General features: G+C 34.6%; 1 protein-coding gene across 5 annotated transcripts in view; it reads right to left on the reverse strand.

The window, feature by feature from the left end:
- Window positions 1-25670, reverse strand: part of Primpol (primase and DNA directed polymerase) — a 28781-nt gene that overhangs the window by 1391 nt on the left and 1720 nt on the right. The window contains exons 2-12 of one of the 5 annotated variants that reach the window (XM_063234670.1): window positions 22234-22468; window positions 20740-20837; window positions 19021-19150; window positions 15290-15437; window positions 9968-10255; window positions 7350-7512; window positions 5043-5131; window positions 3316-3402; window positions 3130-3238; window positions 1838-1920; window positions 1712-1758 (exon numbers count right to left, since the gene is read on the reverse strand). In XM_063234670.1, the coding sequence (XP_063090740.1) occupies window positions 1712-1758; window positions 1838-1920; window positions 3130-3238; window positions 3316-3402; window positions 5043-5131; window positions 7350-7512; window positions 9968-10255; window positions 15290-15437; window positions 19021-19150; window positions 20740-20837; window positions 22234-22413 (1422 nt within the window). In that variant the 5' untranslated portion in view covers window positions 22414-22468. Of the gene's footprint in view, window positions 1-1711; window positions 1759-1837; window positions 1921-3129; window positions 3239-3315; window positions 3406-5042; window positions 5132-7349; window positions 7513-9967; window positions 10256-12290; window positions 12395-15289; window positions 15438-19020; window positions 19151-20739; window positions 20838-21947; window positions 22099-22233; window positions 22472-25670 lie in introns of those variants that run through there. The other 4 variants (XM_003469108.5, XM_013151684.3, XM_063234671.1 and 1 more) reach the window with 4 other exon arrangements.

Consider the following 25670-nt stretch of genomic DNA (forward strand, 5'->3'; position numbering starts at 1 on the left):
ACTGTTTATGGTTCTTTTATAATTTTAAATAGAATACACAAAGTTTACTTTCAAGTTAGCACTTTTGAGGTAACACTAGATAACTTTTAGAAATACACTAACATCTGAGCAGGAAGTAGACATGTCTGTAATCCCAGAATTTGGGAGGCTGAAGCAGGAGAATTGCTGAGTTTGAGGCTAGCCTGGCTACTTAGTGAGTTCAAGGCCAGCCTGAATGACACAGCAAAACAAAAAACAAACAAACAAACAAAAAACCCAAACAAATCCATTAAAACCAGAATCATCAAAATAACACTAACCAAGGATGACATATTTTTCCTTTTAAGGGGCTAAAGTAACTTTTAAAACCTTACTTTGTTCTTAGTTACTTCTAAACACTTTTTAACCTAGTAACTTAACCAATTTTTAACCTAGTAGCTTTCAGAGAATGTATCATTTACTTTATGTTCTGCTCACGGAGATAAGAAAGAGATAAAGAAATTTCCACCATTTTAAAGTTGGATGTATTTTTTTCCAGAGGTATTTTTAAATTTGGATTGAATAGATAGATGTAGGTTGAGTTTTCTAGACTATACACACAAGCACCTACTCAGTTTGTAGCTGATAACTTGTAATACTATAAAAGAAGGTTCTGATGGATGTGACAAAAATTAAGTCTTAAAAACAGTTGAGGATGACACAGACTCAAAGTATTCCTTTTTTTTTTAATTTTAAAGAGAATAAAACAAAACAGAACAAAGCAGATCAGAACAAAACAAGCAAGCAACCCAGGATTTCAATACAAGACAGCAGGAAGTCAACAGTGATTACCACAGCATCTCCTGCTCTCCCGAAATAGTTGTCCATATCTTCACACACAATGAATTCAAACAAAACAGTATAAAATTGATTAAAACAAGAATGAAAGCAAAACCAGACAATACGAAAATCAACAATGGCTACCATAACGTCTCTTGTTCTCTTCAAAATAGCTGTCCATACCTTCACACATATTGAAATCAAAAAAAAGAAAACAGACTAAAACCAATCAAAGAATATTCTTGCAAAGTTCTACTCAGACGTCATACAGAAATAGACAAAGGGCAGATATAGGCAATTCGTAATTGAAATATACACTACCTAAAAAACAGTTCAACTTTATTAATAAATGCAAATAAGAACAACTACCTACATACCAGTTTGGCAAAGGTCACAAAGTAAACAGCAGTGGTGGCCAAAGTGTACAGTAAGAGTACTCTCAACTATCTGTGGAAGTCTAATTTCCTATCATTTTTATGGAGAGGAATTTGGTAACTAACTACTGAGAATATTTGTGATACTACTTAGGGAAAAAAATTTTTAGAAGTATGACTTCTAAAAATGTAATTGAACATACATACATAAAAATTCTGGGAGATCTTTTCTAAAACTCAGTTTCACTGAATTATGAGTGGGGTAGATTTTTTCCCCCCTTTTTGCTTTATATGTATTTTTAATTTTTGAGTGCTTAGTTTAGATAAATCAAAGTTTCTTAAGAATTAAATGTTAGGTAATATGGTAATATCTATCAAAATTAAGATGTTGCCACAATTCTAGAAGTTCATCTTAGAGATACAGTTGTTTAAAGAAACACAAAGTTTGGCACTTTGGTTTACTTTGTAAATACTTCATAGCTTGTATACTGCTGTGCCAAGAACAACTAGTAATGAGAAGGATGAAAAGCTGCACTGACCTCTTTGAAGAGATTCAGAAGACTTACTTCAGCAGGTAATGGGAAACCTAAATGAGAAGATATAAAACTATATTATAATAGGTGTCTAATTTTAGTTTGTGCTAAGTGTAAAAATTGATAACTCACAGTTAGACTTGAAGTTTTCGGCTTTACAAACAGGATCATGACATTTTTGATACCAAACTTCATTTTTCAGATCAACAAGAATCCTTCATGTTAAAAAAAAAAATGTTATCCATACAGACTGGAAAGCAAAATTCAGTTATATGCTGTTTACAAGCACTAAGGATAGAGAAAATAAAAGTAAAAGGACAAAAATAGATACACACTAGTCAAAAGAAAACTACTGTTGGGAACAGCAAACAAAATGGACTTCTGGGCAAAAAAGCAGACATCAGCAAAAGTCTCACACCTGCCACATACACACACACCAGAAAGATGCAGTTCTCAGCTTGTTCCAATACACTGTCAAGTTGTGTACGCAAAATCAAGAGCTTTAAGGATAAATTAACCAACCTTTAAAAATCTGGTGTAAATCAAGATTTAAAAAAATATTTTATTGGTAATTTATAAATCGAATAACCACAAAAGCTCAAGAATGCAGAAAATATGAATGAAACTATATAAAAGCAATTAATGAAATTTGAACTATGCATATAAGAAGTGACTATTTGTAACTACATATAAACCAATAAAAACCGGCCACATAAAGTGAACTGTATCAAATTTAAAAGTATCAATAGGAACATATTACCTGACCACAAGGAAAACTTCACAAGTAAAAAGCTAATAGAAACCTGTAATTTTGGAAATTTAAAAAATTCTACATAGTGGCTCAAGATTTATGGAAATCGAATTACTTGAATATAACTAAATACCTACTAAATTGTGTGAAATGCAGCCAAATGATCTTGAGAGTTTATGTTACAAAAGAATGGGCTAAAGATGAATGAATTAAGTAACCAACTTTGAAAATGGACAATAGAACATAACTTAATTTTGAAAATGAGCAACAGAGTAAATCATAATAAAATAGAGAGTAACAAGCAGCAAAAACTTTAAAAAATTAAAGACAAAATTCGAAGACAAATTATTGTAAGACTGAACAAAAAAGGCAGATACAAATATTAGAAACTACATATAGCATATAATAAAACCTTAATATTCCTCAACATTTGCTAGTAACATTTGCTAACATTTGCAATTAAGCAGACTAATGGAGTAACTTCCTGTTACTAACTAACTAACTTGCTAAAACAGAAAAAGCAGAAATAAACTAACAGAAAAAACTAATAACTACCAATAATAAAATTGATTTTTAATAAAATTCTTAAAAATTTGACTAAGTAAGTTGTAAGCATTTAAAATGTAGTATCAGTTAAGTATGAACAACTCTACAATAAACAATATTTACTTACATGATATTATTACTCTTGTGAGCTCTCCCAATGTTTTGACACCAGCGATATTTACAAATATCATAAACCAGCAATTCTTCTGGGAAAAAGTAGTTCCAACGCCGAATTCCTAAAACGCAAAAATTGTTTCTAATGGTATTATTCCTCTACCGTGTAAGAGTTAATAACAAATAAGATTAGATTTACCTCCTTTAATCTCATTTTTAGTCACCAAAGAAAGAACAAAACGATCAACTTCAGGGTAGGGTGAACACTGAAAGCCTTCGATGGTTTCTACTGCAACAAAGAGTTATTTAAAGACACAATTAACTAAAGATGAAAAGTTAAATTTTAATTAAACTGTTAATTGTACATTTAGGGGTTTGGCTACGCTTGGGCTTTTTTTCCTTCTTTCTTGTTTGTAAATCTGTCTTCCAATCAGTTTCTGATTCCTGCTACCCAGCAAGGAAGCAGGTAAAATTCAAATTGCAATTAGGTCATGCATTGACTAATCTGCATTCAAAGCCTCTGAGATCACTGTAAGTGCTTTCTTCACTCTAAGAGAGAAGCAGCCACTCAGACCCTGGAGCTGCAGAGCCTCTTCCTGCCAGGAGGTCCTACACACCATGAGCTGACTGGCTCTTGCACCCAGCCTTAGTGTTCTGCTGCTAAACATACATGATTTGGCAGAATGTGGTCATGAGGAGTCAAGAAAAAACAAGACCCCCCTGACACCATATCTGAATAGAGACAAAGCACAAACATTTTCCAAACCATAAGAATGGGCAAATACTACTACCCATCCTGGCTAACAGAAGTACCTGCTACTGCTTTACCAACAGTTTGAATCTCCTCCTAGTCTGCCTCAATCTACACAAGATTTACTAAAATAACCAGTCACAGAACTGGCCCTCACAACATCCAATTCAGAACAACCTGTGCTTCCTTGTACACCCCAGGAATCCCTCATCCAGGCCTGAACCTATCCTCTCAGGTACCCCAAGGTGCTGCACTGCTTACAGGGCAACAAACCCAACTTGTTCACAGTGGCGCTTTCCCTGTAGTCTCTAACTTCAGGGTGCCTGCAACTAACCAGGTACTGTAACAATTTAGAATGCTCTATTTACAATCTCAATTTGTAAGACAGAAAAAAATCTACTTTTCTTATAAGGAAGTCTACAGTTCACTTGTCTGGAAAAACATTAAATAACTAGAAAAAAATTAATATATGACTGAATGTTATCATTATTTTTAGTAGGCTTCAGTGATATCAAATAAATAATTTGAGAGCCTGCTTTCCCTCATCCACGTTACATAGGCCTTCTAAATCAGTAGTGTTTCACAGTACGTAATACACCAAACTATGTGAATATTAACATATGCTGAAGAGTTCTATGTAAGAAATCTTAGAAAAACCCTCCATATTCTTTAGTACAGGAGGGAATAAATTATGATAAAATCATACTATAAATACTCATCAAAAGAATGAGCTCTCTATACTGGAAATGCAGGAAAAGCTTGGATAGGTCAAGTAAGAAACTATGATAGTGGTTACCTATTTTTGTGGAAAGTGTAAATAAGAATGTGTACTTTTAGAGATGTGTTTAATCTTATGCAAACAACATTCATTACTTTTGCTTTAAAGAGTATAAAATAAAAACTAGTGAATAATATTTTCATAAACATCTTTTGCTTACTTCTTGGGAAGAAACCTAAAAGTAATTTCAAATGAGCCATGATAAAATTCTTTTTTTTTTTTTTTTTCCATTTTTTTCGGTACCGGGGATCGAACTCACGACCACCTGCTTGCAAGGCAGGTGCTTATGCAGCTGAGCTAAATCCCCAGCCCCCCAAATTCTTAAATTTAAGCTTCTAAAGGCAAAATGGAGTTTATATTCTTAACTCTTGGTGGGAAATTATTTTCTTAAAATTACCTGAACTGCTGGTACTGTTAACAAGGTTAGTTCGCTTTCGTTTATTCTCAGATGTATCACATGTAAGAATCCTTAAAGAATCTGAGAATCTGAAGAGATAAATATATAAAAAAAAACAAAGTAATATGTTAGAATTAAAGTAGCATGGCTGTAGAGAGGAAATTGAGTTCCAAGTAAGTTCATTTCTACGCCGCATTTCCTCACAAAAACCACAGTCCTACCATATTTTTAAAATATGGCGTAAAAGAGACATGATGGTGGACACCTGTAATTCTAGTACTTAGGCGCTGAGGCAGGAAGATAGTAAATTCACACCGTGTTTAGGCTACGTAACAAGAATTTGTCTCAAAAAACAACAAAAAATATGATTTTTCCAATTAAATAGTAGATTGATACATGGGGTGGCACAGCATATACCCATAACCCCACCACGAGGAAGACTGAGGCGGGATCAATATGAATTTGAGGTCAGCCTGGTTTATATAGTGAGTTCAAGGCCAGACTGAGATTCTACGGTGAGATTCTATCTTAAAAACTAAAAGAAATAAAGATTGATAATCGTTTAAAGTATTTTCCTCAATCACAGAGGCAATCCAAGTATCCTAGAACTACAATATTAAAAATATAACTCTATTCCCCAAACACATAGACTTTGAAATTTTTATTGTATTTTAAAAGTGTGAGGAGGAAGAAATGAAGAAGGAGGATGAAAGCAAAGTGGGGAAAAAACAATTAACTGAAAGAAGTGGGGCATGGTGGTACATGCCTGTCATCCCAGCAATCCAGGAGGCTGAAGTAGGAGGATCTTAGTGACAGCCCCTTAAAAAGCAATATATTAAAAAATATAAAAACATTTCTTAAGATCTAGATGTATAGCTTGGTGAAAAGGCCCTGGGTTCAATCCCAAGGACAGAAAAACAAATTAAAAGAAAAAGTATATTAATAACTATAACCAATTTAGCCTTTATTCATGGAAATAAAATACCTAGAACTATATTTACTTACCTATACAAAACAGTTAATATTATTCAAAAGAAAAATGTTCTCTTTCTGTAAGATTAACGCTGAAACTACAGCAAGAGTTACTGAACTTTTACATTATTACACTATTTCCAGAGGTGCACACACTGCCACTACCACCAGCTAACACTTCCCAGCAGATACCAGGTGCTGCTGTATGAATGTTTTATAGTAAATGTACAGTTTTAACTTCATTCTCTCAACGAATAAGATAAGCATTATTGTTATTTTCACTTTAAAAGAAAACTGAAACGTTGTCTTTTCTTCTGAGGTTTGTTATTAAAGGAACACAAATAATATAAAGTCTAGAAGTACATGGAAAAAACCCCAAACGATCTTTCCACTCTGCTGTATAACAGCTGCTAACGGGAGATCCTGCACAATGTTCTACAGAGCAGTATATTTTTAATATTTCTTATTCTTAAAATTAATTTCTATGGACTTTTTCCCTTAAAATAATATTTAGGAAAAACAAAGGGAAAAGAATCATAGCAAGTTAATGATTTAGTTTAATCGTGAACCACAGCCTTCACAATGACAAAGCTGCCAGCCTAAAAAAAAAGGAGATGACTTTCACACTTTTTAAAGAATGACCAAACAAAGGAAACTAAATGCTCGACAATAGATCTGATGGTAAGTTAAAGTATGCCATTATAATGGAAAATTATATAGTCTTTGTAAGTTTTACTTACAATTAAGTGTTGGCAGATTATTGGCTTGGTAAATATTCATGATATAATGGTGAAGAGGAAAAACCAGGTGGCATGAGTAATGCTCTCCAGAAATTTTGGAGGAGTAAGGGCAGTGCTAGGGATGGAAGCCAGGGCTTTGACCATGCCATGCATGCTCTGAATAAAAGAGCTATGTAAATCGTAAACGAGTATGTGTATATATGAAGAGAAAATGAGGTGTTATAAATTATATTTTCTTTTTCTTTTTTTGGTACCAGGGATCAAACTCACGACCTAGCACTTACCAGGTAAGCACTTATGCCACTGAGTTAAATCCCTAGCCCCAACAATTATATTACAAGTAGTAGTATATTCTGCATAAAAGTGAATCATTTTACAAAAATTGAAAAATATATAAAGCATAGAAAGAGGTAAAGAGAAAACTAAGTGGTAAAAATATCTCTTATTATGTTTTAACTAATGGCAAAAAAGAATTTTAAGAACTTTCTTTTTTGGTAGACTGAATTCACACAATTCACATTTTAGTAACATACAATGCCATTCATTGTTTAATAAATATTCGTGAATACAGTGATTTAATTCTGAAACTACATACCTGACATTGGTGACCAAGGAAAAAAGGAAATTCTGGTTTTCTTCAGACATATTTTTTGACTGTTTAGGAAAAAATCTGTTATCTTCAGCAACTTCCAAAGCCACGCACTTTCCTATTTTTGATGATTTATATAATCGAAAGTTTCTGTTTCTTGTATAAACTCCTACATCAAAAATTAATTTTAAAAAGTGAATGCATGTTTTCTGAGATTAGTTTGAATCATTAAATTTATTAAATGGTTTGGCTGAAATCATTTATTAAGCTTAATAATTACATTATTTTGTATAGAATTCTTGGAAGAAACAGTTTCCTACATACAGCTATAAACAAAATTATAGCAATATATAAATTAAGATACACTGGAGTTGACATGGAAGAATGCTACATTCAGAAACAGCAAGCTAAACTGCTTTGGAGCAACTCTAATTGAAAACAAAAAAGGTGGCCAAAAGTATCAGAATAAAGAGTTTGAGACTACTGGAGAGCTACCAAGGCAGTGAGGATTTGTCATACAAAAATTCCAGAGAAAACTGAAGTATTTAATAATAAAACATCTAGACTAAACCTAACAAAAGATGTGCAAGATTTCTATTCAGAAAATAAAAAAACATGAAGAAAAGTTAGAGCATCAAATAAATGGAGGGATCTATTGTGTGTATAGATCAGATATTATATTATAAAAATGTCATTTCCCTTGATCTCAAGGATCAACACAGTCCAAACTAGACTTCTAATATTGCTTGCATGTTTGTGCTGTGAAATTTAAATTGAAGTACAAAAGGTAATAAAAAGTAGCCAAGAAACTTCAAAGAACAAAATTTGAGGACTTATTTTACTAGAGGTAAAGACGTACTATAAAACTATATTAAGACAATGTGTCAAAAAAATAGAACAGTAGAAACAGAACAGGGTCTAGAAACAGACCGAAACATATATGGGTATTGATTATCGAAAAGCTAGTACAACAGAGCAGTAGAAAAAGGATGCTCATTTCAATCACTGGTGCTTGGACACTTTAATATTAAAAAATTAATTTTAGCTTCTTTTTACCCAATAAGCAAAATTCCATTCCAAGTGTTAGTATAAAAAGGTAAAATAAAAATTTCTAGAAAGTAAGCAGGAGAATATTGTCATTACTTTGGGACAGGGAAAGACTTCTTTAGGACAGATAAAACTCTAACCACAGAGGAAACTGATGAATCAGAGTATTACTATTAAGATTAATAACTGCTATTCATTATATCATCAAAACACATATTATATAATTTTAATTATTAAGAAAATAAAAAGTAGGCAAAGCTTAACCATGGTGTTAGAGGATGAAATAGTGGTTAATTCCAGGGAGGAGGAGGACCACTGCCTGGGAAGGACAGGAGGAGGTCTCAGGGTCCTTGCAAGCTCTTGTCTGCGGTGGCTAAGTGTGCTCATTTTACAGTAAGTCACTTTCTTAGGCATTCACAAATAATGTAGCTTTCTATATGAGTGTGATATGTCAATTTAAAACTCCTTTGAAAGTTTTTGGCATGCACTATTAAATCTCTGAACTTTTCAATTTCCCCATCTTCTTTGGAGATATAAATAAATCTAGATATATTATTGATATATTTCTTTCAAGACTGAGAAATTTCTTTGGCTGTCCAGTGACCTAACTTTCAAGGATAGAACTGTCACAAATTAGTTTACTCTGTTTCAAGGTTTTAATATTGGGAAATAGTAGAAAATATTCACTGGATAATGTTGCTATTTTTCTATCAACTTCCTGTTACGCATTTTTCCTGGTTTCTGCTATCTAGTCTAACTCAGAGCTGATATTCTGCTAATAAAACAAACTTTGTCACTGGAAGAATGCAATGCTCCTCTGTTCTTAACTCCTGCTTGTTCACACCAGAAGCAGTATACTGTGTGACTATATTTCCAAGCTCCGGCACTTGACTGTCAGCAGTACTGAGACATATATTACAGCAAAAGCACTTCCCTAATCTTGGTATCTCTGTTGCACTGGGAATCTTACATAATTGACACCTACCTTCCCCCTCAACCTTTAGACCCTAAAGTGCTTGATCAGCCTGTCACTGAATCAGGCTGCAGTCTCATCAGCCCAGTGCTTCCTACATCCTCAGGTTGAAAACACAGAAGCCAGCAGAGCCAAAGAGCATGGTTAGGCTGAAGACAGTACCAAGAAAACTTATACAGTGGCCCCTGTCACTACTGCAAAGCTCTTCAGTCAAGAAAATGCCCACTTTCCCACACAGGTAATGTTTTCATATTGTGTCTGTGTTAAAATTGATTTAATCAAAATGAACTTCTTGGAGGGTGCTGGTTCAACTGTCCCCAGACAAAGCTCTTAACAAGACTCCTGGAGTTTTCCAGCACTGGCAGCCATGGGCACTCCCTCATGTGGCTTGTACCCACCTGGGATTTCCATTTGACAGGGACCATCCTAAGAACACTAAACAGACACCTAGTCAATTCCTGGCATCTGAGGTCACTGATACACTCTGCTGGTGACTTATAATGTTGCTGTGGAGCAGCGGTGGCATCAAGAATCTAAGGATCGGGCAAGCAGACACTGACTGGTGTTTCACAGCGGAATGAAGATAGCTGTCAATGTTACTTACCTAGATCCACAAAAAGATGCTTTTCTCCCATGTTATTCTTCACAACTAAAAACGAAAGATCTGGATTGCTTTGCTGAGTTGACTCTTGTCTCTCTGGTATCTTTGAGTTCAAAGTCCAGCTCTTTGCTATATCCTTATCTGGGGACATTTGGTTATAGGAAATTTCTTGTTTTAATGGTGTCTCAGGAAAATGGGAAAATTTATGATCCATTGGGTTTCGAATCCTATCATCTTCTTGACTGGAAATTAAATGAAGAGCAGGATGCAAAATTTTTTTCACAAAATTACCTAAGAAAAAAAAGTATTATGATTAACTCTTTTTTTTTTTTGTCTTTTTCCTTTTTATCGGTACTGGGGAATCAACTCACGTCTGCCTGCTTTCAAGGCAGGCGCTTATGCCGCTGAGCTAAATCCCCAGCCCCAATGATTAATTCTTTTCAGCAAACTAGAATTTACGATGGAGGCACAAATCTACACATGAAGATTTATACAATAAGGAATTTTTTTTTTTTTAAATCTTATTTCACATCTGAATTGTTGCTGGAAACTAACACTTTTGTTCTACTTCCTTTTACTTTCTCAATCTTAGTATCAGTTGTAAACAAATCATTTACACATAGTTAGTATGGCCCTGAGCCTAACATGCTGTCACCAACAGAGCACCACTTTATTAACACAAATTGAGCAGAATTATCCTCACGATTGATAATTAAATAATGAAGGTTTACATGAAGAAGCTGCTGCCAAGATAATGACAGCATCTTTGCTATACCCTCCTGGAGCTGTTGGCAAACCTCTCATGAGCTCATTCTCTCCTCTACCTGCCATGACAGGCTCTCAGAATGCTGAGGTGCCTGGTTTCAAGGTTCCTTTCAATCCTGCCTCCTAAATTATGGCTTCAGAGCTAAGGTCCAAAAAAAAAGGCAGCCAAATACATTTTGTACTTCAACATTTAACATCAGAGCTACGAGTAGCAGTGGTGGATCTGCACCCTGGAATTACTATTTATGTCACACATTAAGTAATAATTTGGCTATTAAGTTGCTTCATGTATAAACAATACTACAGAAATGCAACACTCTAGAACTACTCTAAAATAGTCTGGGTTTATGTAAGACATTATTTACCAGAAAGGCTTCAGTCCTTAAATCATAACAAACACATGCTAAATTCAAAATTCTCCAAATTTGACTTATTTTTCTATTCAAAGAAACAAATCCAATTTCTCTAAAGAACAAAATGAAAGCAAAAGCACTGTGTCTATGCCATGTGATTATTTCTGAAATGAGGCCAAGAAGATAAACACTAAGTGCCAAGAAACCACAACCTATTAAAGGATGACAACAAAGCAATTAATATAAATTGATGAGTTAATTTTCCTGGAAACATCCAGTTGCATCTACTTGTCCCTAAGCAATGAGTCCACTGTTGTAGAAACAGCGGCAACATCAGTGCCAGGAAGACCAGCAGGTCTTTAACCCTTGAAAGGAGCAAACATGGCCAGGAATGATGACGTTGCCAGCATAAACAGCAGCAGTAACAAATACACAGACTTCCTGCAAACTCCTTTGCTTCTACTTCCCCGCTCTAACTCTGTCATTCGCACTCCTCCTTACAAAAGGGTTACTGGTTTGGAATAAAATAAAAGAACAGATCAAACACAGAAATTTCAGGTACTAGAGCAGAAGTGTATGTTCTGTAAACTCTTGTTACATTTAATCTGGTTCTTTTGCTGACAATAGCAACTCGAACTGTCATTAAGAGATATACTGAGGGAGGAAAACTAAAGTAAAAATCTGGACTACTGTACTCCACAGTCTCTGCATCTGATTCAGGATATCGTTAACTTTAAAGAAATGAGCCTTAGAGAACTAGCAAGGGTAGGCTTGGTGTCACTGGTGAAACTGGCTGGGCAGAGATGCTGCTGGACTTGTCGGAGGAATACAAGGAGTGCCTGGCTTGCCTGCCACCAGTGGACAGCGGTGGTCGCCAAGTTTGGGCAGACTGCAGTAGAGGATCAAACCCTAAGATCTACAAAGGTGCTGCCAGAAAACTCAATGTGAGTAGTGACAAGTCCAGCATGGTGTGGAAGGATTAACCTAACTCCTCATTGAGAGCTCAAAGATTATGATATCCGAACTGGATTTCCAAGACTGTTTTTGTTTTAGGATTCTCTGAAGAATTAAACAAATTATTGTTTCAGCTTTATCTGGACAATAAAAGAGAGATCAGATCTATTGTAAATGAACTGGCACCTGACTTTCCTTATGGCAACAAGCGGTACAGGGTTTTGCTGTGCAATTTATGCTGGCCTTGAACTCACTTTGTAGCCCAGGCTGGCCTTGAACTTGCAGCAATCCTCTTGCCTCAGCCTCCCAAGTGCTGAGATCACAGGGATGTGCCACCTTGCCCTGTTCCGTGTAGATCCTTGGATAAGAAAGTAACACGAAGGCAGTCATTCAGGAAAATTAACCTAGCATCCTCAGGAAGACCACAATGAAAGGGGAAGTTAGAAGTAATGAAGCATAGTGGGCCAGAAAGAGAACCAAGAAGTCAACCCTCCCTTCCTGGTAGCCAGTTGGCACATGGGCTGGGAGACAAGAACTCCCCATTCTTCCAGTAGGTAACCAGCTGATTTGGAGGAACACAGACTAGGATGATAGCAACTGAGGTACAAAAACAACTTAATGCTTGTATTGATTTGTCACTGACTTTGCAGGCCTAAAACCAGTAATCTGAGCATCTGTTTAGAGGATAACAAAATGCAATAGAGCAACTACGGGGGATTTTCTTCTGTCTTGTTTGTTATCATTGTTTTGTTTTGTTCTTTTCAAAAGAATTAACCAATGTGTCTTACACTCAAAAGGAAGTTACATTGTTTGAACAGTTTTGCATGTCAGTATGTAATAATCTGAGCAACTGTTTTGAAGATAATACACAATATAAAAACCATTGTTAAATTACTATCATCTTGGTTTGAAATCCTGTATCTGTTTTTTTTTTGTTATTGTTTTGCTTTTGTTGTTTTTTGTTTGCGTCCTAATTTTTGTTTTTTTTTTTAATAAAAAAAATTTTTTTAAAAAGAAGAAAAGAAATGAGCCTTAGATGACATCCTATTTGTCAGGTCTGACTACATCTACGTCTCTCATCTCTCACTTTAGCGACACCTTGAGTAGACTCCACTGCTCCCCAAGCTAACCACACTCGGATTTCTATACTTTTGCTCATGCTGTTTTCTTGAACAGTGAAGGCTTTGTTTGCTTTGTATATATGATGGAATTTTATTCAAAGCACAGACTGCTTTCAGAAAATACCTATTGGACAGACTGCTGGCTACCTGACAAATCTCTATTCTTCCTTTCTTCTTGGAGCAATAGAGTCAATTTCTAGTTGTGTTTCTATGTGCTGTTCTGAAATTACAATAGTGAATAAAAACTCTCTGAAGTAAAAAAAACTTTAACATTTATTTTAAAAAAGAGGAGAAAACAACCAGGAAACCACCTCAGGAAGTGGTTAATATTTGGCACAGTAAGCAGTGGACACTGTTGGAAACCAGAAGAACACTGCCCAGAATCTTAGGGTTTTGTGTGTAACAGAAACAGATCCTCAGATGACCTCAGATCCACATTTGAGTCTTATACCAGTTGATTTGGAGGTATGTTTGTTTAGACAGTACAAACAGAAAGTGGAAAAGCTCAAAGGCCAGAGAAAACATACCTACAGTAGGAGCCAAGCAAGGACAGAGTAGAGAGATGAGGCTGGAGCAGAGTGGGCTTCCTTTAAGATGTGAAGGCATCTGCTTTTTCTTAAAGGCAAGGGATAATCACTGAAGGGTCCAAGGCACACAAGTGACAGCTCACTCTAACTAGCTGACTAAACATGCAGGTGGAGAGATATGGGGAAGTCAAACATGACACCAACACCTTCACTAGAGTAACTGGGTGGATGGTGACACCATCCACTAATATATGCAACACCACAGGAGTAAATTTGGAGGAAAAGCTGAGGAGTCTAGGGTAGGGTACACTGTGTTTGACGCATCTGTGTGGACATGATTAGTGGGCAGTCTGAGTCTGACATCTAGAAGAACAATTTGGGTTAAGAGTCATCAACACTGATGATAACTGAAGCCAAGACAGCAAATGATCGTCAAGGATGAGGATAGAGTAAGGAGAGGGTTGGGGATAGATTCTACAATTACTGTTATCTAAGTGGTGAGAAAAAGACAGAAGGAATGTCCAGCTACGGTAACAGAAATGGGGAAACATTAAGGAACTCTATGATCACAGTGCACTAGGTCACAGAGTTCCGCTAGGAACCTAACTTTTAGGCCAGTCCATTAGTGACCATGTTCATGGCTTTCACTCTAGGTAACTGAAACTACAAGACACCTACACTTCTGAAGTGGACTGTCTGTTAATGAACCTCAGTTAACTGTTTGCGGTTAGATATAGGAATATTTGTTTCATTCCAACTTTGTTTTTTCTTTTTCTTTTTCATTTCTTTTCTTTCTCTTTCTTTCTTTCCTTTTTTTTTTTTTTTTGTACACGGAATAAACTCAGGACCTTGTGCCTGCCAAGAAGGCACTTTCATTTCAGCTTTAAAAATAGTTTTGGTTCTATTTAAACCTTGGGATTTGGTGTTCCCATTTTGATTATTTGTTTCTCCTTTGGTCTGACTTTATTCTATACCAGGACTTGTATCTCTAAATGCCCAGCACTGGGATAAATACTTCAGGTTATGCTTTGAAGCTTATGAAGCTAGACTTTATTCCAGCTCTGAAGCTCTACACAGAACAAAAAACAACCTTCACTGTTAAGACATGGAGTCCAAGCTTCAAAAACAAGGCCAATACAGGGTTGACGCATAAGTCAAAATCCAGATATGAAGGTCACAGATAAAGTCTGAAATGAAAAGTCCTCTCATCAATTATTCAGGTAACTGAAATCAATCATACTGGAGACATTACCAAGACGTATGGCCATCTCAGTACCTACAATGACAAGTACCAGTGCCAAAGATACCTTGAATAGGTTACCCTGTCTACAGCTAAGACCAAATTCTAAAAAAAAAAAAAAAGCCACATTCTATTTTTCATAGATAGGTTAGCAAATTTAAAAACTGGTAATGGCTTGAGGATATAACTTGGCAGCACAAGTGCCTGCATGGCAAGCACAAGGTCCTGAGTTTGATTTCCAGTATTAAAAAAAAGAAAACGGGTAACATAATAAAGAAATAAAAGGAGTTACAGAATTTTAAGAGGAATAGGAAAAAAGAGTTTCTAATATAACACCAGGAGTTTTTAAAAGGCAGTGTACTTACCAACATGAATGTTATCTTTAAATGCCACATCATGGAGTTGAAATATTAAATGGCAGCTGAATTTTTCATCAGTGCTAGAATCCAATTTGAAAACATCTTCAGCTGAACAACTGACACTGTATAATTCCTGAAGTGCTTTACAAACATGCTAGAGATACAAATAAAGTGTAAATAACTTATGTTTTTGGTATTAAATTTTTTCTAAGAACAAAGTTAAGTATCTTGTTAAATCCATTTAACATAAAAAGGTAAAATTTTTTATTTACTATTAGAATATTTACAACACAACAGCCTCAGTAACTTACAAAATGAAATATGTATCACTTTTAAATTATTATACATTTATATTTTTAAAAAGCTTACTCTCAGGATTACAGAAGCTTCTTAGAAGTCACAGTTTTTATATGGCGTGCTCTAAACTCACAATAAAATATTTTAAGCATCTCTTTAAATATTATCTATAAGTTAAAAAGTCACTAATACAATTTTTTATAGTTTATACTGTAAGAAAGCATGTATGTTGCTTGGGTTCACCATTGTATTCTTAGTGCTTACGCAGAGCATCTGACCCTTGCTAGAGGATGAAAATTTTTTGATTAAAGTTTTAATGATGTCCTCTGGAACCAAAGAGAATAAACAGTGGTTTCAATAATATAGGTGATCATATTCTACTAAATTCTCAAGTCCAGAATAAACTTTAAATATAATTTATAGTTATATAAATTAAGTTGTAAAATTAAGTTGTAAAATCTAGAGGTTATAAATACACAAGTGCTTGAGCAATGTGGTCTGACAAAATGCATCAGAACCAGAATTTAGCCTAATTGGTAGAAATAGGTCAGCAAAATATGTTTGGTAAGTTACTTATTAACTATATGCTAAATTGAATTACCTTAAAGGTAAGAGCTAACCTAATCCATGCCTCCTCATACAAAGACTCAACTTGTCACATACAAAGTAACCAGTAAATAAGACTGACTTAACATACTTACTTATAAAAGAAGTATATTAAGTAAAACAATCCTAATATGAACTATTACATCAACATGGTAAACATGTTAAATCTCTGAATCTTACCTCCTTGTTGATAGTCACAATAGGAAACCTAAACCAGAAATTCTGCTTTAGAATTTAGATTATAAAAGTCAGGATTTTGGGGCTGGGGATTTAGCTCAGTGGCATAAGCACCTGCCTTGCAAGCAGGCGGTCATGAGTTCAATCCCCGGTACTGATAAAAATGAAAAAGAAAAAAAAAAAAAAAAAAAAAAAAAGTCAGGATTTTATGATTAGTAGACCTTGGAAACAACCCAAGTGTCCATCAACTGAGGAATGGTATTTCTATACAATGGAGTACTACTCAGCTATAAAGAAGGATCACATTGAGGTATCTATCAATAAATGGGTACAGCTTGAGACCATACTCATAAGTGAAATAAATCAATCTCGTATCTGTGAACACCGAATAGTTTCCCTAGTATAAGAAATGATTCAAATATATAAAAGTATGTGGTAACCATGATTCCCCATTATGTGGCCTTGAAGCCTTATAAAGTTTTCACTCACTAATTGGAATGGCTTTATTTTGGGCTATTTGATATTATGGCCTGTGATGCAATGAACAGCTATTTTGAAGAAAACAAGACACCGGGGCTGGGGATTTAGCTCAGCGGCATAAGCGCCTGCCTTGCAAGCAAGCAGTCGTGAGTTCAATCCCTGGTACTGATAAAAAAAAGGGAAAAAGACAAGGAAAACAAGACATTATAATAGCTAGTGCTGATTTAATACCACCTTGTTTTGAAGCCGCACCAAACTATGGCTCTTCTGTCTCCACTGATTTTATCATGTTGTATCTTGCTGGATTTTATCGTATGTGGTAGTATAAACAAAAATTGTTATAGGCAAAGAGACATTATAGAAACCATTGTTCATTTTTCTGTTAGCTGGTTCTAAATACTCTACAATGCTTTCATCCACTTGAATGGTGTTACACTGTCTTGATATGTTTGATGCTATAGCATATGAAGTTATATTCAAATATTTCAAGGAAAAAGACACTATGGTAACTACTATTAAGTCGGGTTATTTGGTGGTGAAGCACTAGGTTGCTGAAAGTGTCATGCTTTAACCTGTATTGTTATGTTGTTATGCCCCCTTTTATCTCAACCTCTCCCTTATTCATTAAAAAATTATTTAATTAAAAAAAAACACAACTAAGGTTAAAAATTTAACCTAAGTTACCAACTACAGTGAAATAAGGATTTTTAAAAGAATTCAATGGCTATTTTAAGAAAAATACAATTTTTTTTTGTTTTGGGGATCAGGAGGGACTTATAAACTATTTCTTCAAAGCCAAGAGAAAGCTAACATTCTATGTATTTTTAAAAGTACTTATACATATTTTTCAAATAAATTTGAAATAAATCATGAAATGGTCCAACATAACTAGATGTTCTTAACCAAAACATTTTAACTAGGTTATAGTTTAAAAGTTATTATTTTTATAAATTAGAATCTCAAAGAAAAAAACAGTTAATAAACGTTAATACCTACTCTAAACCCCATAGTAAATATAATTTTTTTTTTTTTTTTTGTCTTTTTCCTTTTTATCGGTACCGGGGACCGAACTCACGACTGCCTGCTTGCAATGCAGGCGCTTATGCTGCTGAGCTAAATCCCCAGCCCCAGTAAATATAATTTTAATACAACTTTATGCAATATAATTATCAGAGTTTTCTGGAAACAATACTAACAGAAGAGCTGTACAAATCTGTGGTATTTTGTTTTTCACTTGCAAGAATCAACGTTTTTTTTGGGGGGGGGGTTTTTTTTTTGTCTTTTTCATTTTTAACGGTACCAGGGATCAAACTCACGACTGCCTGCTTGCAAAGCAGGCGCTTATGCCGCTGAGCTAAATCCCCAGCCCCAAGAATCAATGTTTTTATTAGTACATGTTGATAGTACGCAATGTTTATATTCCCTTTGGAAAACTGGTACATGTACATAATACATCTTAGTCCCTTTTTCTCAACTCATTTCCCTTTTCTGCCCTCCTCCTCCATCCATCTCTTGATCCACTTACTTTTTGGTTTTTGTAGTTTGGCCGACAAAGATAAATTAAAAGTAAATACTAAAACTATGCCATTTTTGTTTAGGAAAAACGTGCACAACTGTGTTTCTAGACCAGTTTTGCTAATAACTAGCTTCAGGATGTGAGTGAACTGGTCTCTTCTAGGTCTTGATTTCCTCATTTGTGAAAATACAAGATAATAGGAGTTCCACAAAAATTCTTCCCATTTTCAAATTTAGATGCTACTTTAAGTCAAAGTTGCCTTGTAGTTTATCACAGTTCCCAATTTTTACAGTAAAAATTACTTAAACTGGCCTTTACTTAATCCAGCTATTTGTAGTTAAAGTCGGAGAATTAACACATAATTTAAGAACACGGGACGGTCATATACACAATCTTTCTCAGTGCTGGTCTCACACTGGCAGTAATCCCCTTGCCTTAGCTTCCCAAGTGCTGCATGTGCCACCAAGCTTGGCTGAATTCTGTCATTTCTGTTCTCAGTTCACTTATAGAAATAGTAAAAATGAAAGTCATTCAAACAATAGCAAGAAAAAGGAGAAATATGGAACCTATATGATACAGGCTTCATTCACTCAATGAATGAATAAGTAAATGAAAAAGATGAATAGAAAGATGCAAGTAAAAAACTTGTTTTGTCATTTACCTCTATGAGTAATGCAACCATTTTTTTCCCATCAGCTTCAGGATTGGCACGTTTGTTGAATTCCAAATCAAAATAAAGTTTGCACACAGCATTTTCAGGAATGACTTCATAGCAGTGCAAGAGATTTTTCCTAAATCAAACAATTTGTTTGTTATATTTATATCTTTAAAATCAAAGGAATGGATCTTAGATCTTAAGTCACTGTTAACTGCATGTTAACTACATGTACCTATGAAAAATAATATACTCACAGTAGGTTTCCGATTCTTAGTATCAAGAGTTTCCATCATAGGATATGTAACCATCATATTCTACAACATGATTTACTGGAAAATAAAGCCAATCCTATCATGTTATTTACTCACAGATGATTTTGGTATTGCACAATCTTTACTTGCTTCTAATGTCATTATGAAAGAAATTTTGTTTGATAAAAGAATGATTCTTCTCAAACTAAGATGTTGAGTCCACATATTCTTGGGATTATATGAATTGTCCATGAGAATTTTAAAACTTTGTATTTTCATTAGGCAAATGATTTTTTTAATTGATAAAAATGAATAAAAAAATTTAAAAATTCTGAATCGCTTGACTTCAGTAAGATTTGATGCTCACATTTGCAGTTGGTACACATTTTTGCTGGCATAGGCAGAATGACTTTGATATAAGAATATGTGTTGAGGGCTGGGGATTTAACTCAGCAGTATAATCACCTGCAGGTGATTGTGAGTTCGATCCCCAGTACAAAAAAAAAAAAAAAATTAAAAGAAAAAAAGCAAAAGAGTATGTGTGGACTCAAAATGTAAAAGATAAGGGGCTGGGGGTTTAGCTCAGTGGCATAAGCACCAGCCTTGCAAGCAGGCGGTCATGAGTTCGATCCCCGGTACTGACAAAAAAAAAAATGTAAAAGATAACTTGACTAAACAAAGTTCAGATGTCAATTTGTTTAGATAAAAGGTGTGTAGTAATTTGAAGAAACAGAAGTGATGGAGATTATATCATCATGTGACACAGATAGTATAGGGACCTCAAAACACACAGATGTACACACGAGGTGCACGAATATGGTACAGGTAGTATACCATATTTATACTACAAGATAGTTGAGTTTCAGACAAATATCACATTTATCACATTATCCTAAGAATTATAATTCATCTTTAAACAGTGTTCCATATATAAATGTAAGTAAATCTAGCTTACTACTTGTAACATTATGTAATTACATTACATTATAATTAAGTAACATTATAATGAAAATCTTTTAAGTTAATACAAGGCATCCATATTAATTTACACCTTTTCTATATACTATTCAAGCCTGAGAAGGAATACACCACTCAAATAAAGCAGATATTCTTTATTAGATAATTAGTAAGTATTCATTTGTAATAGTATAAATTAATATTTGTTTGCAGAATAGAAACAATTCCCTTTGGGTACACAAATGTGTGTGTGTGTGTGTGTGTGTGTACGTGCATGCGCGCACGTGAGTGTGCACGCATGCGTGAAAGACAGCGAAGTTTTTCTTCTCCTAGCACCTTGTAAGATGAATGTTGTCACAAAAAGTAAACTGCAGAACTCAATTATAATAGTGAATAAATTATTAGGTGGTCAAGAACTGTAAATGACACTCAGCCTGAATTAATGTCATCAAAATTATTAGACAAAGAAACTGTAACTCTAGCTTGGTGTGTTATTCTATTACAAAGTACTTACCGAGATTTATAATAAAACCAAAGTTGAGCATAGGTTGTTACAAGATAAATACGCCGTCCATCATCCACTTTGTATTCCAAAGCAAATACGTGAACATTCTATGTAAGAAAAACACTATTTAAAAATACACCTAAATTCAACTGTAACCATTAAATGTTTATAAAGAATTTTACCACTCAAATTTCAAAAATCAGAATATGAATTATTAAAAACAAAATTTACATTAGTAATCATTCACATAATTCATGTAAAACATGGAAACAATTAGCATATTCAGACCAAAAGGAGAAAAATATTCTCTTACTCCTGTTAAGCCTGAGTTTTATTTCATATTTTATGAAAATGGCCTAAGAATTACTATAAATAATTTGTGCTAAAATTAATAAATTCTCTAGCACACATAAAAATGTGTATAGGAATGAATTTTTTAAGGTGTCTATAGTGTTGAGTTAAAGAGAACTGTTTATGGTTGCTGTCATAAAGAGCTTGCTCTAATAAAGGAATATTTAATAATACGTACACACATAACTCTGTTGGTTCCACTAGTTAAACATTTTTCATTTGCCAAGTGAGCAGTCACAGAACGATTCAGCTGTTTGACCCTGTTAAAAAGCTTTCTGAAATGAATGCCGTAGATTTCTTGATTGGCAAGTTTACCAAGGACACCTCTATATTTTTTAACACTCCTGTATGCTTGAATCACCAGTGATACACGCATGATTCATGCATGTACCACTGGTGCCTCAGTCACCCAGTAGCAAGACATACAATCTAGGACCCCATTGCAAACAAGGTAAATCCAAAGTTTAAATCAATCTGTCAGTATTTTAATTTCTGATACCACATAAATTTACGTAAAAAGAATAAGAAAGGTCTTTCTTGTATAAAACTCATAGGTTAAACTATTCTGTTAAGTTTTCAGTGAGCATCTCTTTAATAGGGAAAGAGGGTTCCTCTCCCCAGATGTGAGCACTCTAAGCTTCTACATAGTATGAATGTCCAAGAATCACAATATTTAAATTAATTTCCTGTGTGCATCTTATCTTTTCATTTATGTCTTTATATTCTCCCACATTGCCCAGAAAATAAACAAATGTGAAATATACATCGATTGCTAATTTATTAATTTTCCTCTGTAAGGCTGGCAGGTAACAAGCATTTCTTCCTGCCACTTGTTTCATGTATTAGCAGTAAGTAAATATGCTCACCTTTTCTATAAGTGTAGCTTTACTTAAATGTCATTATACATATTTTAAACTAACTGAAGCTAGTTGTCATTCTTTTTTCCATTACTGAAGTAAATTAAAAGGTTAACAATTCCAAGGAATATTTTTCTTAAATCATGTTGTATTAAGATGGTTATTAAATTCTCTGGGTAGAGTACATGGTCTGACAGTCTGAAATGAAGATAAATAATACATTTTTTTTCTTTTTTTTTAAAGAAAGTTTGAGTGACAGTTGCTCTAAAAAAAAAAAAAAAACAAGAGTAATTACCTCTTTACAGCTTTTAACAAAATTAAAAGCTTGATCTTGTCGATGAAATAACTTCCATATGGAGGGGGGATCTTCCGGCTTGGACAATCTTGGTCTATACACTGAGGGCAATGGTTTCTTCTCATAGCCCAACGCTCGTTCTTCAATTTGCTTCAGTCTTGTTTCCCATTTTCTAGTCATTGGTTCAGAAGTATGAGGAAAATCAATCTTATCCTATGCACATTTCTGTTAATTACTACTAAAACAAACAAACAGGCCATCAGTTTGTTTAGAATATTTTATTTCATAAAATTTGAAAACTTATTTCCAGATATTTATGTCCTTATTTACTTTATATTTTATTCTTTGCACAATGTTTTACAAAATGAGAATAGAGGTGGTTATTAGAAACCTATTGGACTCTAGCTCTTCCGTTTAATAGTGTTATGACCATGGAAAGATTAATGAAGGTCTCTGAATCTTTACTTAATCAATCTCGAAATGGGAATTAAGATCATCCTGAATATTTATGTAGTATCTCAAGGATAAATGTGTGAAGGTATATGAAAAATGTTTTGTAAATTACAAAGCCTAATGTAAATGTAAGCACTTTTTATATCACTAAGGCTTTTATTATAGCCATTTTATCCTATGAAGTGCTATCTGATTCAGCTGATGCTACCAGCTTAGGTACTCAAGTCTTTTTTGCTTTATTTATGCCTTTTTGAGACAGGGTCAATCTTGCTAAATTGCCCAGGTTGAGCTTAGAATTTGCAATCTTTGTCTCAGCCTCTTAGAAAGTTGGGATTACAGGCTATTCTTAGAACAGAATTTGCTTCTAGGCATCTATGTACAGCTCTTAGTTTCCTTTTCTTCTTTCTGTTTTGTTTTGGGTATCAGGAATCAAACTCATGACTTTTGTGCTTGCTAGGCAGGCGCTTATGCCACTGAGCTATATTCCCAGCTCCTCTTTTTTCTAAAGAGCCCGGAGCCTCATACTTGCTAACCAAATACTCTCCCACTGAGCTACACATCTCCTGTCTTTTTAAAATTTTGAGTCAGAGTCTCAGTAGTTGGCAGGTTGACCTTAAACTTGCAATCTTTTCATCTCAGCCTCCCAAGAAGCTGGAATGCTGGTAGGCACTACCACACTTGTCTTTTTCCATTTCTGACATCCACTTTTCTTATCTTCCAACAGTTTTTGTAGGGAAGATAATTCCCCTCTAAGCATAACTTCCTTAATTGTCATTATAAGTTGGTGTTTTTTTTTTTTGTTTTTTTGTTTTTTTTTTTTGCCATTTTACCGAGAATTGCCATCTAAGCTCAATGCCATACCAATTTTGGGTTTAATCATGTGACTTGTTTACACCAATATGACATTGACAAAGTGAAACAAGAAGTGTAGTAGGTACTTTTGTATGCAATTTGACTATTCCAGAGTTTTACCCTGACAGTTCCACGCTAGAACCCTAACTTTCTAGAAGATGAAAGGCCATAGGCACAAGAACCAAGACATCCCAGCCAACAGGCAGCACCATAAATTATGAGTCATGGCAAAGCCACTTTGACCTAGCCATTGTGTGAATTCAGGACATGAATAAGTCCAAGTCCAGGCCAGACCTACAGAACTGCCCAGCCAACCCAAACAACTGTGAGAAAAAATGATTTGTTTTTCTTTTTAACCAGTAAGTTTTGGGTTGGTAGTAGTAGATAATAGAGCTTCCCTCTTCATTAATATCATCTATGTCATAATTTACCCATGTAGAAAACAAATATATTAGTTATATTATTCTGTAAATGAAACAATAATGTATACTAAAACATTTGAGAGTAAATTCCTAATTACCTATGGCAATGCCTTTCTTTGAATTTTAAAAGACAGCTTTATAGTAACTGAAAGTCATTGGTAAATGATATGTTCCCTGAAGAAAAGAGAGTGAGAGAAAGAGAGAGAGAGAGAGAGAGAGTTAGCCTAAAAGATTAAAAGGGTGGGAATATCATGACTTTTTAGGAAAAAAAGGAGGGCATATTCTCATAGGTTTTGTATTTGACATCAACTATAACACACTTAAAGAAGATTCCCTCAGTTATATGTGATCCATATGAAAATTATAAACTAGCAAACGAGAATATAATGAATGTGCCAGAAAAAGGAGTTTAATTTCATTTGAGAAAACAGGGCAATTTGAAAGAAATGTTTTAACTTGTCAATACAGTGGTATGGTTCAATAGTCTATAGAACTTACTCAATAGAATTTACACGTTCAGTTTAATCTGCTTTACATGCAAACAAAATTCCACTATACTTAGATAAACCTAATTTAGAAAGTAAATCTATGCTGAAATTTATTAATTTTCAACATAGTCCACTGATTACTTTAAAACGGAGCCAAACTTATCTGAACCATAGTATGTGACCAATATTCACAGTTAGTGACACTAAATCTTGGGACATTTTTATTTTCCTGATTTTATAAATACCTTGGTATAACCATGAGAGTATGTCATATATGAAAGTTTTGCAGTCATAGTAGAAAATCAGTTGAGGATTCAGAGTCAGATAAATCATGAATATGAACTCAGGAGAAAAGAAGTTCACACATACAGTAATGTGTTGCCAGAGTACTTTATGTGGCTTAACCATTTTTATAGCTGGTGTGAGGATCAGAAGACAGCTGCAGCTTGGGGCTTATCAATTTGAACAAGAGGATAAATGACAAAAGAAAAAGAAAAAGAGAAGAAGCATCTGGTATTCTGGTCTGGGACTGTCATAATCCTCACCCTTTCCTTTGAGGAGAATGTCACCCCATTAGACATGCTCTTAATTCCTGGTGGAGAAAATATTATTGTCCTTTTTTATCAAAGCCAGTTTTCACCCAGAGACTATAACTATTTTTGGTAAAGCTTCAAAATTCCAAAGGAAAGGAATGGTTGTATTTTAAAAGAGTAAGCTTAAAGAGCCCTCTACTTTATTTCTTAACACTGCACCATAATGTTTCTTTAATTATGTTCAACACCAATTTTAAACTAAACATGGTCAAGCTAGAAACAAGGTTGGGTTTATCCTGTCATAGTGAGGGAAGGGGAATTGAGACTAGAAACGGAGAGATGACTCAGTTCTAAGTAGCCTCCACTTCTTGGGTTTATGCCCAGACTTGCTCATCTGTACCTCCTGATAGCCTGGTCCTCAGGTGAACTAGGATGTATGTGCTTCACAGTCAAGGGCTTCTAGGGGAATCTGAAGCTGACCTTGTCACGGTTCTTTCCAGATCAGCTCTTTCTGTGTTCTCTCCCACCCCCAGAAATTCTCATTTTCTCTTTCTCTCTGTGTGTGTCTCTGTCTCTGTCTGTCTGTCTGTCAGTCTCTCTCTCAACCTCTGTTACCCAATTCCAACTTCTCCTTCTTACCCTGAGATTAAATTCATCAGTATTTTGTGTTTACTGCCAGTATTCTAGTT

Source organism: Cavia porcellus, unplaced genomic scaffold (assembly GCF_034190915.1).
Source record: "Cavia porcellus strain 051 isolate PalLab524CR breed Dunkin Hartley unplaced genomic scaffold, mCavPor4.1 scaffold_24, whole genome shotgun sequence".
In the NCBI taxonomy this organism is placed as follows: Eukaryota; Metazoa; Chordata; class Mammalia; order Rodentia; family Caviidae; genus Cavia; species Cavia porcellus.